The sequence below is a fragment of the Astatotilapia calliptera genome, chromosome 14 (genome assembly GCF_900246225.1).
Source record: "Astatotilapia calliptera chromosome 14, fAstCal1.2, whole genome shotgun sequence".
In the NCBI taxonomy this organism is placed as follows: Eukaryota; Metazoa; Chordata; class Actinopteri; order Cichliformes; family Cichlidae; genus Astatotilapia; species Astatotilapia calliptera.
Window position 1 is genome coordinate 16,211,686 of NC_039315.1, and position 17,406 is coordinate 16,229,091.

The 17,406-nt window shown below is 40.6% G+C and overlaps 1 protein-coding gene across 3 annotated transcripts in view; it reads left to right on the forward strand.

Annotated features, from left to right (window-relative positions):
• The window catches only part of LOC113035759 (syntaxin-1A-like), a 79,641-nt gene that overhangs the window by 4,588 nt on the left and 57,647 nt on the right, over nt 1-17,406 (forward strand). For all 3 annotated transcript variants that reach the window (XM_026191443.1, XM_026191445.1, XM_026191442.1), the window contains exon 2: nt 16,543-16,620. In XM_026191443.1, coding sequence (XP_026047228.1) covers nt 16,543-16,620 — 78 coding nt within the window. The remainder of the gene's footprint in view (nt 1-16,542; nt 16,621-17,406) is intronic.

Here is a 17,406-nt window from a genome sequence, read left to right on the forward strand (position 1 = left end):
TTAGGCCGGCATTATGAGCGCTGCACCTGTAACAGTTAATTTCGCCTTCAGATTTTTTTCCCTGACATTTTATCAGCTCTTTTTCTTCAGTCTTGTCATTTGATTGACTGTATCTGCCTCTGTTCCTATCTCTGTGTCTTTAATAGTAAGCCTCTCTTTTCCTTTCTTTCTCTATGTAATGGTGAGTTCGGCCATTATTGCTCTTTGCTCTCTTCCTATCAGTGATTTATCAGATGGCTTCCTGTCCTCCCCTAGATTTTTCCTTTCCTTTATCCCTCCTCGCTTCTCTAGACAGCCTTGTTAGCCATTGTTGGCTCAGGCAGCTCTTTATGTCTCTGAATGCTGGGGCTAATCACTGTCGCTACCTGTTTGGCATTGGAGTGACACATTAACTAATAGGACAGTTGTCAACAAAGCCCATTCGTGTCTTTAAAAGTCTTGTTTTTATTTCATTTACCCACCTTTTTTGTTGCATTTTGTTCTGTGTCTTTATCTTTTTTTTTCTTCTGTCCCGGACCTGAACTTTACTGTTGACCCTTTTTATTGAAACTACCGGCAGTGAGGAAAAAGAAGCCACTTTGGTGGCTGTTGAACTGAACGCTGATCCTAGGGGGGGGTCAGAGGTTTTGTTTGTCGTCGTTCAAAGCTTTGAGCCTCTGTAAACTGCAGGACAAACTGGCTGGTTTCTGCTTGTGACCAACAAATGAGACTTTTCTGTAAAATTATGGCTTTGAGGAATAAACTAACGTTGTTATTGCACTATATTATCAGAAAGGCACACAGACTGACACAAACACATTATTCATTAACAGATAAATGCTGCATAATTGCATTAATGAGCCATGAAATGAGTGTGACCGATCTGGCATTTCACCAGAGACTTGTCTGTCTTTGCAAATGAGGTGACAGTTGCAATGATATCCAATATCTCTTGGCTGTTAATAGACATTAGATATGTGTGAATGGACTGTCGTTTGTACCACTGTTTGCTGAATATTGACTCCTAGAATTAATGCAAATCACCATGTTGCTTGTGGCGTTTTCTGCGTGCCAAAATCATGTTGCGTCTTCTCATAAGGATGGCAGCTTCGAAGAGGCATGAGCTAAAAGAAATCCTAATAATAAATAGATGATTCTGTAATCAAACTATTCCCATCTGTTGTGGGAGACTTAGCTTCAGGTCATCTTTGTTACCGCTGCTAAAATTGAATTTTTAATGTGCTGACCCCTCTTTTCTCATCATCTTATAATTAATGGCAGCAGAAGGGCTCTGTAGCTGTGCCGATAACATCTTTTTATCACCGATGTTTCTTGGTGATTAAGGTTGTGAATTGCCATTGTCCTTATTAGTCCCGGTTTAGCTCTGTCTGCATTTGTAGGTAGTTAATATTGTGGTACAGATATTTTTAACTAAGTCCTCTGGAGTAAACAAGAACATATAATAATATTTGTGCTCACTGTCGCGGACCCTGCAGTTTCCTTTGGTTTCGATTGCTTTTATTAAACACGCTCTAGTCACCTTCTATCAGATGCCACTGCTGTCTCAGGTAAACACAAGGTGTGTTTCAAGCTTATGTGACTTGGTGCCTCATTGTTAGGTGTTAATAGCTCATAGGCCACTTTCAAAAAGAAGAAAAAGTTAAAGTGTGTATCTGGTTGTAGAGGAGTAAAAATAGATGCTGCCACAGTTCTGTACTGTTTATATCAGCGCTGAAGGCATGAGAACTCACTGCAGTATTCTCCAGAAAGACAGATGTCGCCACTCAGACGAAACCTCCAGATCAGCACAGGTACAGCAAAAGAAGACAAGACTGGAAGCAATGAAGTCACAGAGGTTTAATTTTTCCCCTGAGCTTGTATTTTGTTTCCCTTCCAGAAAGCCTCATCTTTCGAGACTGTTGCAACATGGCCTCTGTATAGCTTCTTTACTGATATATCATTAAAACGGAGAGTTGCACAACCAGCCAAAAAGAACACCAAAGTGCGGCTTGTACCACCGGATGGGACGTCACTTTTGTTGTCTGCTGCTGAGTGAAAATGGTGAACTTAATGGGCCCTTAAGGCCTGAGTCGCAGTCGCATAGAGCAGGGGTGGTCAACCAGTCAGAGACCAAGAGCCACTTTTTTCCTTGCCTTGAACAATCCTCTTCAAATCTGGCTTGTATTCCGTTGTTGCCACTCGAAGCAATGAGTGTCAGTCAGAACAGGTCGATGCTTTGATTTCACATGTTTTAGGGTAGAAAACACAGACTTGCAGACGTATGTTGACCCAAACATTGACAGTATCTTAAGCGCAGCCCGTTTGACATTGGGGTATTTTTCCATTGGCACACTTTTCCAGAACTCAATGGTCCCTTCCCTTAAAGCAGGTTTCAATTGGTCCTCCTTACAAAGATCGATCATCTCCAACTCAGCCGCAGCTTCACCTGTGACTAGCAGGACTTTCAAACAGTCCATCTGTGCATTAAATGGGTTGATGAGGAACACAATCTGTGGCCTTTTCAATTGTAGATCATGAAACCGGGTCACAAAGCTTTCGTGCAAGTTTTCAACCAGCGTTTCATATCTGGCTCTTTGCTTACTCAGGGCAGCGCTGGCGACTTGCCCGCTGGCTTTTAGCAGAGTGGGGAAAATGCGATAAATCTACCTTTTGAATATGTGTCTTGAACAGCAGTTTGTTGACAAACGCAAACACACTTTGCACCAGGTCAGGCAGCATTTTTAACTTACCCTGCAGGGTCAGGTTCAGTCTGTCCAAGTGACACAGCATGTCGACCAAAAAGGCCAGATCCATAACCCACTTGAGGTCCGAGAGCTCGGGATAGTCCTTGTCCTTCTCTTCCATAAACAGTTTTACGGCATCCAAAAGTGAGAGAGTACCTGGCCTTTTGACACCCACCTCACAGTGCACTGCAGCGGCAAGTCAGTGATGAGATTCTTGAATTGGCTGCGGTTAAGCGCATGTGTGCGGGTGTAGTTGACGATTTCCATCACAGGCTTCATGATGTTATCTAAATTGAGTGATTTAGACACAAGTCACTCCATGTGGATGATGCAGTGGAAATTCCAAAACTCAGGAAGAGTTTGGTCAGCTTTGCACAACCCCACAAGCACGTTCACAGATCCCATCATAGCTGGTGCTCTGTCCGTGGCTATTGCAGTTAATTTCATTATAGGCAGATTTGCTTTTTCAAATGCAGCCATCATGGTTTCTTTCACATCTATGTCATGGGTTCTGTCTTTTAATGGCACAATATCAAGGAGTTCTTCTTTGATCACACAATCGTTTGACACAGAGCGTGCAAATATTGCCAACTGAGGCTTGTCTTGTATATCACAACTCGTGCTTGCGAAGTTCAGTCAAAATTCCTGGTCGAGGTTAGCATGGAGTGAGCTGAAGCTGCACTGAAGATTTGAAGCACATTTTACTACAACAACAACAACCACAACCACCTTTGATATGAATGTAAGAGCCGCATGAAACCAGGCAAAGAGCCGCATGTGGCTCAAGAGTCGCGGGTTGGCCACCCCGGCATACAGACTGGTTGGTGATCTCACCACCACCACCACCCCTGACAACCTCCATAACCACCTTTGATTTCTTTGGTTGCTAGGAGGTTGCCGCGGTAGTCTGGAGTATGCATGGACGACGGTAATAGTGATACTTCAGAAAGTACAACGCAAATAACAGACAGTAAAAGTTAGAAAAGTTGTGCCTTACCACGGCCAACACGTTTGGAAAAAGCACAGCTTTTACTTTGAAGGTGAACATTTAGTTTTGTGACTGTTCAGCTAGAAGTAAGCGAATGTCTGCTGGTAGGTGAGTGTGTTCCATATGAACACTGGGCAGTAATCTGCTAATCAAAGCAATTGCAAGGAGGTTTTCAGAGCAGCAAACCTGAAGACTTCTTCCGTTTGCTCCATTCGATGACTGCTCGATGGTCGTCGACCTCACTGTAGGCCTGTGTGACTGGGGCCCGAGACACAAGTTTGTGTTTGGTTTTGTTTTATTTTACCCACTTTTTACTTTTGCTTCCACCAAGTGTTACATTAGTGGTCCTTCACAAGCACCTGTATGTGATGAATTCGTAGTGATAGGCTGATATGAGTATTGCCATAGCCTGGTCAGTCGTAGAATCATTATCAAAAGACACCTTCGGTCATCAGGCACGGCTTAGAAATGACAACATTCAACATATTTCTTAGTGTTTTCCTTTCTCTCTGTCCTCCGGGTGTCCCTGTATCTTACTTTGTTTTTCACCTCCTATTTTATTTTCAAGGGACTTCCTTCTTGTGGCTTTGCTTCCTGCCATCATTATTACCCGACTGAATTCAGTTATGCCTTATTATCTTTCTCCCTGGTTCATATTTTGTCTTTATGCCTTCCCTAAGTTAATCTGTCGAATCATCAACCTTCCTGTCTTTTTCCTATTTCTGAGTTGAGCTTTCATTATCAACTTTTGGACTGTTATTTTCTTTTCTCATAGTTTTTACTTTGTTGGATTTTTGCTGCTGTGTCCCTCCAGCACTCTTTTAATAAGTTAAACTTTATTTAAATTGCCTGTTTTTGTCTCTCTGTTGTGTTAGTAACTTGGTTCAATTTTCCCCAATTACTGAAAATAGATGTTTTTGCAGAACAGCATCAGTAAGTCCTCGGGAACTGCTGAAGCTGTGAATACCATCCTGACACCATCAACTTTTAAACTGATTGAGAAAACTTTCTAGTGAAAAGCTTCTCATTTACACATCTGTGTTTCTGTTCATCAGGAATCTTTAAAATCAATATTCATGGATACTTTGTTGTAGATAATAAAGTATCAGCCTGTTCATGCTAAATGCTTTTCTGTGTTCACAAACTGCTTACCGTGACAGCTGTTGTTGGGTGCAAAGCAGGAAGCTTTATGTACTCTTTTCTTTTTTTTTTCTTTTTTTTTTAACCTTTCTTTTTGCACATGGAGTCAAACCAGAGCAGTATAATTATGAGCCTGAGAAACAAAATCATGTTTGTTTGTTTTTTTTATTCTTTTTGATTATTCTCTGTAGATTCATAAGATACCCAAGTTATTTCAGCCACAATAGTGTAATAAATAAAATAAAATGTAACATCAGTTTGGTGTTCATCCCTCTGGGTCCTGATTTTTATAGATAGCAAATGCTATTTCTTTAGAGAAAGAGAAGAGTGATACCACCAGAACGGATAATTACGGTACCTTTTTATTACTAAAATACTGAAAGTGTGATGGTGGCTATTTTTGTTTGTATTTTTGGATTAGGTTAGATTTGCAACAGTGCCATTTTCGCCTCCTTTAGCTTCAAGTTATCACTAAGGTAGCAGCTATGGCTAACAATAAAGTGGTACCGATAACATTTGATGCCTCGCTCTCACATTATCAGTATTGCCTCTGTATAATGTTAACAACAGTGGTAATTTAGCAGGATAATGGTTATTTGTGTCTAAAATGTGTTATGTTTCTCTTCAAAGTCCCTGATTGAAGTTAAAAAAGTTTACCATCAATGGTAGCAGTCTGCCTTAACGAATAAACAGGAAAAAATCCAGGCTGTAGCTTAACACATTATGCCTCGTAATTTTTACAATCGACCCGGGTGTTGCAGTCAAGGTTTGAAATTCTTGCATCGCGACGACCCTGAATCTGGCTGCGTTTACTATTACAAATGCTTTAAAGCTGAAATGACGGTTAAACTGATGAGCAAACACTCTAACGCCAACATAACTTTAATATTTTGATGAAAGTCACTTTTCAAGCAAGACTAGAGAACAAATTCAGTGATTTTCTACTTTTTTTTTTTTTTTTTCCACTTGCATCACCAGAAACTAAATTCTGTAGCTTCGAGCACACCACCTTGGGTTTGAGATATCAAGGGCACTTTTAACTTTATTTATTCCTGACTTAAATACCAAAATGTAATCAGTTAATGGAGATCAACAGCTGTAATTGTTTTGTTTGAAATTTGCCATTTTGTTTCAACCGGTGCTTCCTGACAGCCTGTTTTTCCTCCACTTCTTGTCATATAGCTCTTTCATCGCTCCTTCATTTGGTTTCTCTGCATCTTGATTTCTTTGACATCCTTCTCACTTTCAGTTACATTTCCTCCATATCTGGAATATAATTGCTTTAGTGGTGCATTGGTGCTGTCATAATCCCTCATGGTAAGCGAGATACCAAGCAAAGCACTTAATATATTCCCCAGGGAAGAAAGAGAAGAGACTAGGGGTGGGCAAAGCCATAGTATAAACGATGACAGCATATCTTTTCACTGCCTGTGATCTGTCATTAAAGTTCAATTGGAGCTTTTATGACATTTTCTCACCCACTCCTTTAACGGTGAAGACTGGCCAACGATCCACTGTTTCCTACACACATGCTCAGGGCAAACAAGTTTGTGTATGAACAGCATGTCACTTATATATTCATATCCATACCCATAGGCCAATTATGAGCAAGCCATAACGGGAGTAAGCATGCACTGTTTAGTCTAAAAGGTCAGTCATCTCGTGAGCTCCTTCGGCAGAAAACGACACCTGTAGGAACTACAGACATTGGAAATCTGGTCAGGAAATCAGGATTCACACGAAATCTTCCTATGAACATGATAAGATATTATTTAACCAATAACTGTGTGCCACTTCGTATTAAGACAGGTTTAAATCACTCTGATGCTACGATATTTCTAAATTGGAAGTATTTCCTCCTCTGGTCTGAAAAACACAATCGCATCGTTTGCATATTCCACTTGTGGATCAGTTGTGGATTGCAAAACTCAAATCATCTCAAACTAGTTTCTTGAACATGACGAGAATCCACTGTACTTAAATGGTCTCCACAGCCACCAGATCTCAGTAGCAGCATGTGCAGCAACTATGCGATGCTATCGTGTCAACATGGGCCCAAATCTCGGAGTGTTTCCATCACCCTGTTGAGTCTGTGTAATGAAGAAGTAAGCCAGTTCTGAAGGCAAAACAAGATTTGCCGAATAAAGTGGCTGGTGAGTGTCTAGCAGAATGAAATGTTGATACTTCTGAGAGCAAGGTATCACAACATACACAACATAGCAATTGGTGGTCTTGGCAAGAGATGGTGAGATAGTAAAGAAGAAAAGACAAACAGTGCGGGTCTGAGGAGGGAGAGCGAGACAAAGGTAACTGAGTCCATGCTGTGTGGGCTCACTGCTGTAATGATTCTGTAGTGAAGCTGGAGTCTGGAGGAAGGAGAGCGAGAGAATGACTGACAGGAAGAATGAGAAAGAAAAAGGAAGACCATTAAAGGGGGAGGACGTTGAGGAGGATTGTTAGGAAAGGGAAATTGTTGCACATGTTCACACTTTGACACTGTGCTGCTGTAGTGGCAGCGCTGCATCTGTTCTCCAACCCACATTATTCTCCTTCATCTATCTACCGCGTGCTCTGTACACTGTAGGCACAGCTTATAATACAGTCTTGTTAACCTCAGCCACATCTGTTCTTTTTTTTAATGGAATATAAAACATTCACCCATCTAGTTTATGAAGCATATCCTTTTCTAACTAAAGTGAAACTAAACCCCCAAAATTAAAAAAAAAAAAAAATATGAAGGAGGAACATGTAGTATAACTCGTGTTGGCTTAGCCAAACAGCTAAGCCAGCACGATGGGTTAGGGTTAGCTGTTATAATATGGTAATAGCAAAAAAGTAATGATTAGAGCTCTGGAACTAAGATTGGAACAAGAGATTTCCACTAAAAGGACCCTGTTAGCCCTTGGCTCCAGGAAACGTCTTTAAATGGGTTTTAATGACTGGCTTTAAAATGTTATTTCTTGTGTTGATTCTTTAACCCTTTTGGAGGAAAAACTTCATGTTTTAGGTTGGCGTAGGTGCCAAATAACTGCCTTTGTTCAGAAGCCCCACAATCTCTCCTTTTAAGTCAATCGTGGCTCAAGAGTTGGGAGTTCGCCTTGTAATCGGAAGGTTGCCGGTTCGAGCCCCGGCTCGGACAGTCTCGGTCGTTGTGTCCTTGGGCAAGACCCTTCACCCGTTGCCTACTGGTGGTGGTCAGAGGGCCCGGTGGCGCCAGTGTCCGGCAGCCTCGCCTCTGTCAGTGCGCCCCAGGGTGGCTGTGGCTACAATGTAGCTTGCCATCACCAGTGTGTGAATGTGTGTGTGAATGGGTGGATGACTGGATATGTAAAGCGCTTTGGGGTCCTTGGGGACTAGTAAAGCGCTATATAAATACAGGCCATTTACCATTTACCTTCATTTTACCTGGAAGTCCCACTGAGATCAAATCTCTTTCACCTGTCCATGTTAGCAGCCATGCAAACTAAACAAATCTCGAAAAATGCTACAGATTCAACATAAACTAGTTACCCACAACACGAAACATAAAACACTCGTGGCCACTTCAGAGAAACATCCACAAGTCTCATTCACTGTATCCTTATGATGCTTTTAAATCCACTAATAGATATAGATATGTTTAAGTTGAGCTCTTTCTGTAAATTAATTCTGTGTTCAAGCTGCACACTTGTTTGCTTAAAGATTGTGGTTTGGGTTAAACATGCTCCCCTTTGCAACATGAACCCTGCAGTTTATTTAAAGTGGGTCCTAACAAATCATCCACATGTGTCAAGTTGGAGTGAGACCAGTCTCTCTGTTGCTGTAGCTGGCACAATACCTTTTTTCATATCTCTGTGATGCCAGCAGCTTCTGATGGCAGCATTTGACACCCTGGAAGGAGGAATAGCCTGTCATTGTCTTTTTCTTTTTTTCCTTGGTGAGTTCCTTCTTTCGATTTGTGCCATTTCAGTAAATTGGCTGTGGTTTGATTGCAGAGTGTTGTTGAGTGTTGAAAATCTAGACAGGTGGTGTATTGAGCTCAGATGATTGATAAGAAAGAGAACAGTAGATGTTCTTCTGTGTGATTGCTTACACAATATTTTATGTTTTTACTCAAGGCCAAAACTGCAAAGCACCTTTTTAGATTCATATCTTAGATCAACGCAGTATTGAGCTGTATTTTTTTTAAAAGCGCGTTACCAGCAGGAGTCAATGGACAAACCAGTGCATACGAAGAAATGAACCACATTGCTTTTTCCAGCTGACTGCATCTGCTGAAATTCACACTTGCCATTAGTGTATGTGCCCTTAAAGATGGAGACTTGTTGATTTTCTCTGCTGCTGGTTCTATATGAGAGAAGAGGGAACAGTAATGTGAAAAGACCTGAATTAATTTTACAGTTGGCTGGTCTTCTGGTTCAGTCTATCACTTCCTGTGTCCTCTCATCACCCATACTGCTCCATGGTTGTGTAACCTGTCTCGATAGCCCTACGCTGTGTCCTTCTCGTTCATCAGTCGGTCACGCAGTTAGCCAATCAGTGGATCAATCGATCAGTGAGGTTTGTGAAATTGTGATTTCGATGTGTCAGCACCATCTCTGTACCATCAGTGCTATGCCACAGATGGCTGTCCCTTCCCAAGCCTGGTTCTGCCGGAAGTTTATTCTTGTTAAAAGGGAGTTTTTCCTTCCCACTATCTCCAGGTGCTTGCTCATAGAGGTTCATCTTATTATTGGGGTCTTCACGGTATTCACTGCATTACGTTTATGTCCACTTGGTACAAGAATTTGTATCTTATATGGATTGACTTGTGTGCGGTCCTGCAAAAATCCAACAGCTCACCTGTGATATGTAGGTTAAATGCTGATTGTTTGAACATTTGGTGTAGCAGTAGCCAGGAATCGCAGCACGCAAAGCACAGTGTAGTCAGTCACTGCAGCATTCTTTTATTTTTTTATTTTCAAGGCAACAACTTGATGACTGCTTAATTATTCACTGATCAGCCACAACGTTAAAACTCACAGGTGATGGTAAAGCCGTTCGATTTTAGAACAAATGATAATCACAGTTATTTAGGTTAATTAGCACGAATAGTCATTAACTTAACAAAATGCCCTGCAGTGACTGAGTTTAATAAGATGTCACTTTACAGCAGATTTCCTCAAACTTTTAACATAATTAAACTATAATAAAGATAAAGAAAATAAAAAAGAGGTTGCGAGAGGCACAGGATACAGAGTTGGGCCCTGATTAGGGGGTTGCTTTTGATCAAAAAGCCTGTAGTCCAAGGGTAACTGCCAGTTCCTGGTAGCCTGCTTTCACCACGGGACATCTGCTGGTTCAGTCGGGGACAAAGAGAGGCCCAGGTGGCAGTGGATTTGCAGGTTTTAAAGGCATGCATGGCAGCCGTAGGCGAATGGCTGAGTCTGAATTTATAACACACAATAAAAGGGAAAAAAAAGAAGATCTTTGTAGCAAAAGTAGAAGCAAAAAAGCAACAGTTTATCCTAATTTATTTCTGTTTTCACAATATAGTTGTGAGTTGAATAATTGAAATTTATATTTAATTAATCGCCTAGCCCCAGGTGAAGTGGTTAACATCTGTTATCTGGTAACAAGGCAGTGGTCTGCATGGAAAACTTTATTACTTGGTCACATAGGATGACATAAATACCCTCTACTGCGAACTCTTCATGGCAACGGCGGTATCCTGCAGCATGACATTTTGCCCTGTCACACTGCAAAACTCATCAGCGACGTCTTCAGGAGTACAACAAAGAGCCCAAGGTGTTGATGTGGCCTCCAAATTCCCCTAGATCCCGACTTAATCAAGGAGGCATTTGCACATGTCTGCAACCAATAGAACCCAAAGAATCTGCTTCTCATGTCCTGGTGCCAGACTTTAAGGAGACCCCAAAAATGCCATGTTAATGCCCTGACCAGTCACAGCTGTTTACTGCGGGATAAGAGGAGTCTTCACAATAGTAGGCAGGTGAAGTGGTTTTAATGTTGTGGCAGATCAGTGCATGCACAGCCTCTAAATATAGTTTTTACTCGTACTCTCCTGCGGTGGTTGTTCTGGTGACAGATAAATGTAATTAAACCTGTGCCCTTCATAACAAAGTAATTCTGGGTATGATTTTCTGCTTTAAGCGAAAGTGAAAAATAACATTTCACTTGCTAGTTTTGCTGGTAGACCTTCCTGAATGCATATAAGCAGAGCGCAGATCTGCATATAAGCGTAGAGCGTTGAATGTCTCGAGGGCTTGAATGAGTACAGGCCATAGCGGTTTAAGTGGAGCTAGTTATTCAGTGTTTATCTCCGTGGGGACCAGTTGGAGCATTAAGCCTCAGAACAGGGGTTTATATTCAAATAATGTGCAAAATCAAGATGGCTGCAAAAAACCAGTGTGAGTTGATCGTGTAGCAGATTTGGCATCTTATTTGTTGCTTCTTAGTCATATTACTTTAAAAAAAAAAGCAAACAAAAGCAATAAGGTAATGCTAAAATTATTCACTTTTTTTTTAATAGACTGAAATGACCAAAGACAATCTGAAACTCTAAAAAACATGAAATGAATGAAAAATACAAAATTAGTTTCCAGTTCACTTGGACCTGGAAGGACACGTGCCCATTTAGTTCCCTTGTAGTGAAGTGAGGGGTGAAGGACTTTAATACAGAGTCTTGTGTTCACTCTCTGACAAACTTTATGGCGCTTGAGCCCATGCAAAACTCGCTGTAAGACTGCAGTTTGAAAGTCGTGGTTCTTTTCCTCCTTTACTAGCAGATTCGAAATATCCTGTGAGCAGCAGGGCTTTGCAAACTGAGCGCAAATCTGCTACTATATCGTTCAGATTCTGCTGTTTCTAGCTTGGTGTTTGTCTACTGTAGGAAAATGAATAAATAATCAAAGGTTTGCGTGTCACTGAGTGAGCGCACATCTATAATGAATGCTACCTAGCTGTATTGGGATAATAAATCTGGTTATACACTCAGTGTTCCTCTGTGCAGCTGACACAGATTTTTATGAGTCATTTCTAATGGGACTGCAGGAAGCTGCTTGATTTGGCTGCAATACAAAGATGCAGGAAACGGGTCTGCTTTAATATGGTAACACAAAAGGACGATAAAGTACTGCTCACATGGGTGTCTACTTGAACTGTCTCTCACTGGTCTTACTCAGCTTATTTTCATATAAAACACTGCACAGAGTCTGAGAGCGTACATGCTTGCAAGCATATTTTATTCCCACCCCCCCATACCCCCTTTATTTAATCCGATTTCTTGTACATCAACATACTATTGCCTGCATGGCTTTTTGTTGCACATGTTAATGCACTTTAACAGCTTTCTGTAATTGTTTTGTTCCCCTGTTCTCCCTCTTTTCTTTTTTTTTTTTCCTTTAATACCTTGGTGATAGGAACCGTGATTCTTGCAGCCTGCTCACTATGCCTGTTTTATCTCTCCCTCCCTCACACTTGGACTACATTTCCTCCTCCTCCTGTGTCTGTGCAGGCACTTTTGTCTTCATAGAGCGATATCTTGCTGGCATGGTGCCCGCATCAACTCTCTAATCTAATAAACACCATAATCAGGCCACTACTTGACTACACCACAGTTGGGGAGTTTCACCCGAGTGTGAGCCCCAGAGGCAGCAAGCATTCAAAGGTTCTGGTATGATGGGGGACCAGCTTGTATATAAAGCTCATTCTCTCTGTGTGTTTACCCTCTGCTGTATATTGCCAGTGTGCTAGCTACAGTGTGTATGCATGTTTGTGTGTCTTGCTCAGAGCATCTGTTGTGTGGATAGTCAAGTCTGTAGGCTCAGTGAAGAGCGCGGCACTAAAGGCCTCTCCCAGCCTCTTTGTGGCTCAGCAGGAGCTTCAGATCTGGTGGGAGGAGGACGTTTGAGGTGCGCTACTCGGTCTTCTCTCCTCCTGACCACACAAAGTAAAACCAGACCAAAGCCCTCCTCTCTCTGTGGGAGATACAGCATCTCTCTGTGGAGGCTGAACACAGTACTGGTGCTCTGAGCCTATTCTGATTCCCTGCTTATTCTCCTCCTCTGCCTCCTGCTGCTGCTGCCGCCTCTACTCTGGCTGCTTCTGAAAGTCTGCAGCTCCGTGAATGCACATCAGTGCCATACCAACACATTAAAGATTAGGTCTCAAAATGGACTTTTAGGACCTTTATTCTTATTATTCTAATTTGTTAGCAATTTACTGTACCTGTAGTGAATATATATACTCTGTGTATACTTGGATTAGTTTGAGTAGGTCTAGATATTAGTGGGATTACAGCATCTCTGTACTCCTCTCGCTTAGATCTGTGGCATTTGTCTTGCTAAAGTCTGTCTTCACAAGCATTTTCTCAGGAACTGTTTCCTTTTCTTCAGTTGTTCTCGTCTGGTTTCCTTATGTCTCCTCCCCATCTCCTGCTGTGTCAGCATATCACATTTTAACCCTCTTCAAAGAGAAATGGCATTGAAGAAGACATTTTAATACAGTTATTTATTTATTTTTTTACAGGCGCAAACTTTCACAATTTTTATCTTTCAGTGTCTGCGTGGTAGAACATAAAAAAAGAAGCGGTATGATTTGATTTAAGTCATATTAGATTCGTTGAGTCATTTTATCATATTTTTCAGTTGTAATCTACAAAAAATCTCCTACGCAGACTTTATTTTCTGACGTTCTGACACTTTAATGCTTTTCGCTGAATAAATAGAATAGAATAGAATAGAATTCAACTTTATTGTCATTGCACATGCACAGGTACAGGGCAACGAAATGCAGTTTGCATCCATCCAGAAGTGCTTTAGTGATATAGATATATTACAATATATATTAGCAATAATATAGATATGTGAGTATATTACAGAAATGGGTCTATTATGGTATGTTATAATGTACACGGTATGAAGTATGTTGTGAATATTCTATAACTATAAGTATGTACAGGCTGTAGTGAGTACAAGCTATGTACAGGATATGAACAGGATATAAATATGAAAAACTATACAGAATATGAAATGAAATAAATAACTTTACAGAATCTGGGATATACAGCTATACAGAAATGGGAACTATGCAAGTTGTAAACAGTTGTAGGATTAAAGATTATTAAAAAGAGTCAGAAGCAATTTTTCATACTTTAGAATGACTTTAAAAAGATGAATCTCAGTATTTAAATTACTTGCAGTGCCACCATACATTGGCAACTATATTCACTGACCACTTTATTAGGTGCACTTGTTAAGCTGCTCATTAACACTTCAATCAGCCAATCACATGGCAGCAACTCAGTGGATCTGGCATGAAGGTCAAAGCGAGCATCAGGATGGAGAAGAAATCGATTTGAACAACTTTGAATGTTGCATGGATGCTAGTGCAAGATTGGCCAGATAGGAAGGCAATGGTAACACAAATAATACAAATAAATACATCCAAGTATGCAGAAGAGCATCTCTGAATGCACAATATGTTGAACCTTGAAGCAGATGGGCTACAGCAGCAGAAGACCACACTGGCTGCAACTCTTGTCAGCTAAGAGCAGGAAACCGAGGCTACGGTTTGCACCTGTTCACCAAAATAGGACAATGGAAGATTTGAAAAATGTTACCTGTTCCGATGAGTCTCGATTTCTCCTGCAGCATGCAGGTGGTAGAATCAGAATCCACCCTGCCCTGTGTCAACAAACCAGGCTGCTGAGGCATGCATGGCAGCCGCAGGCGAGTAATTGTGTGGGGGATATTTTCCTGGCACACTGTGGAGCTCTTATCGCCAACTGAAAATCATTTAAACATCGCAGCCTACCCGACTATTGTTGCTGACCATGCCCTTCCCTTTCTGACCACAGTTTGCCATGTCACAAAGGTTAAATCATCTCAAACTTGTTTTCAGAACATGACAATGAGTTCACTGTACTCAGCCAACAAATCTGCAGATACTGTGTGATGCTGTCATGTCAATGTGGACAAAAATCTCTGAGGAATATTTACAGCAACTTGTTGAATCTATGAAATAGTGAATTAAGGCAGCTCTGAAGACAAAATGGGTTCAGTCCAACACTGACAAGGAGTAAAGTGGCTGGAGAATATAAATGTATTTATGAATGTTTGGTAGTATCAGCTGTACAAACTTATGTCAGTAATGCATGATGTATATGTGCATCCTGCTGATCCATTGTTAAACAGTTAACAAGGGATAAGTAGCTCATTTCTTTTACTGGAAATTGATCACTTGATGCAAAAGTTTCCTGTGCTTCCTGCCTCCTGATGCATGTAATGCCTGCACATTTGTTTCCCTGTCTGGTTGAACCTGGCTGGCTGCCCATACACATGGAGAGCATAAATAATATCTGGATATGATTCATTGAAGTTTTTAAATATTTACTGGTTAATTTAATGGTTTAAAGAGTTTTTAAAGTTTTAGGGACTCTTAATCTTATTCTTATTTTGGTAACAGTTTTATTTTGAGGTTTGAGAGGAAATGAAGTCATCATTTTGACAGACACTGGGAAGCATCATTTGCATAATTCAGGACTCTCTTACTGCTGTTTGGAAATTCTGGGATAAGAGTAAGGAGTCATTTCAGGCAAAAGAAGATGAAAACTGCACTCTGTCCTCACAGCCTTGATAAGCAAATGGATCTCATAGGCCACTAATGGGGAACCAAATTAGTTTGACAGTGGCTGTGATGAATGAGATGAGGCCACATGAGATCCCACTAATGCAGTATAATGGCTGATGTGTGATTAGAAGCATGCATTTCAGAATGAATCATATGCCAGACTGCGAAATGTTTGCAGAGTTTTGAACTTTTTGTTTTTATGTTTTTGCGTCCAAGCTTTGATTTATTCACTGAGAATGTTCAGGCCTTAGTGACGTGAATGTACCTCAGTAACAGCAGAAAACAACCGGAATTACTAGAAGAGTCGGACAGTTTGAGAATTTGAGTTTGAACAGGTTCCAGTCTTGTGATTTTTTTTTTTTTTCTTTTTCTTTGAGTAACCCTGTTGTTTGTTTTTTCCACAATAAGCTTTTAGTTTGCTATTTAGGGTTTATTTTTCTACATTTTATTAAGTCACATGTAAATTTGGAGAACTGCTAAGGGGATTTTATTACCATTTGGACGAAGTCACAACAGCTGGTTTCCTCCGATTAAAGTCTAACCTGTTGCATGATTTGGTGTGTTAACTACAGAGAAATAGGAGTGGTATCAAAATATTAATCTGCTCCTTTAAGCTGAAATGGTTACATGTATCTGTGCATGAGTGAAGGTAGAGGGGTGCAGAAGTCAAGGTTTTCTCTGCTCGTAGGTTCTAATTCAATAATGACTTGCTAATCACTCGACCTGTGGTTCTAATTAAAAGTGTCATTAAGTGCTCCTTGATTCTAATCAGGTGATGTTTGGAGAGGTTTGGGAGGAGGGAGGGGGGGAGTGTTCTCACTGTTCCATTTAACCTTGAATTATGTAAAAACAACCTAACATGGTCCAATTCAGTCATCATCAGTGTTGTTGTTGTTGATAGAAATTATGTTTACATGTTGTTTTAGTGTGTTTTTTTTTTTTTTAAATGTTATTAACCATGTTTATTGCTTTATTATTTAACTGGTTCATGTAATGTAAGTAATTCAATTGTATTAAGATTATGTATTAATATATATGTGTATAATTTTTTTTTTATTTCGTGTATGTGTGTGTGTCCAGGGGAAGGAGACGACTGAGGAGGAAGATGAAGTCGCTGTTGGGATGGAGAAAGGCTTTATGGACGAATTCTTTGAACAGGTTTGTTTCTCTCCCAATCCTGATCCTTCCTTCTCCTTTTTTTGCTGTCAATCACTTTTTCTCCATTTACACATTATCAGGCTCATTGAAGGCTAATCACTTGTCAGTCCAGGTAATTTCCTACTCCACAACATGCCCGGGTGTTTTTCCTCTGCTGATATTGAATCTAATCGTGCTGGTTTTTTTGGAGCGCTGTAATCAATCTCATGCCGTTTGTCTTCTCTGGGGTGCGTTTTTATGATTTATAACTGTTGATGTTGTTGCTGGTGTGGCATAAATTGTTCTGCATTTTATTTCATTTGAAAAAGCCTTTATTGATTCAACAAATCACACCAGTGCTCTACTCGCCCAACTCTGAATAACATTGATATTTTTCATGTATTTCTCTCAGTCTTTCCTCGTGGCACGACAGATGCTGAGCTTGTGTGTCAGCGGGGGATCGTTATTTGATCCCCGGCTACATTTGTAAGTTTGCTCACTTACCAAGCAATGAATAGTGCCGTAACAGCCCCCGAGACACAATATCAACCAAAATTAAAACTTTAAAAAGCAAAAACGCGTTCCATAAAAGTGATAAATGGATTTGCATGTCACTGAGTGAAATAAGTAGTTGATACCCAAGCAGATCTTGTTGGAGAAACCCTTATTAGCCGGCACAGCGGTAAGAAGTCACCAGGTTCATACACATCTCAAGAGGGATTTTGGCCCACTCCTCTTTAAAGAAACTCTCTCAGTCCTTTAGGTTTATTGCCAACCACTGCAGTGACAACTTCGTACATGAGTGTT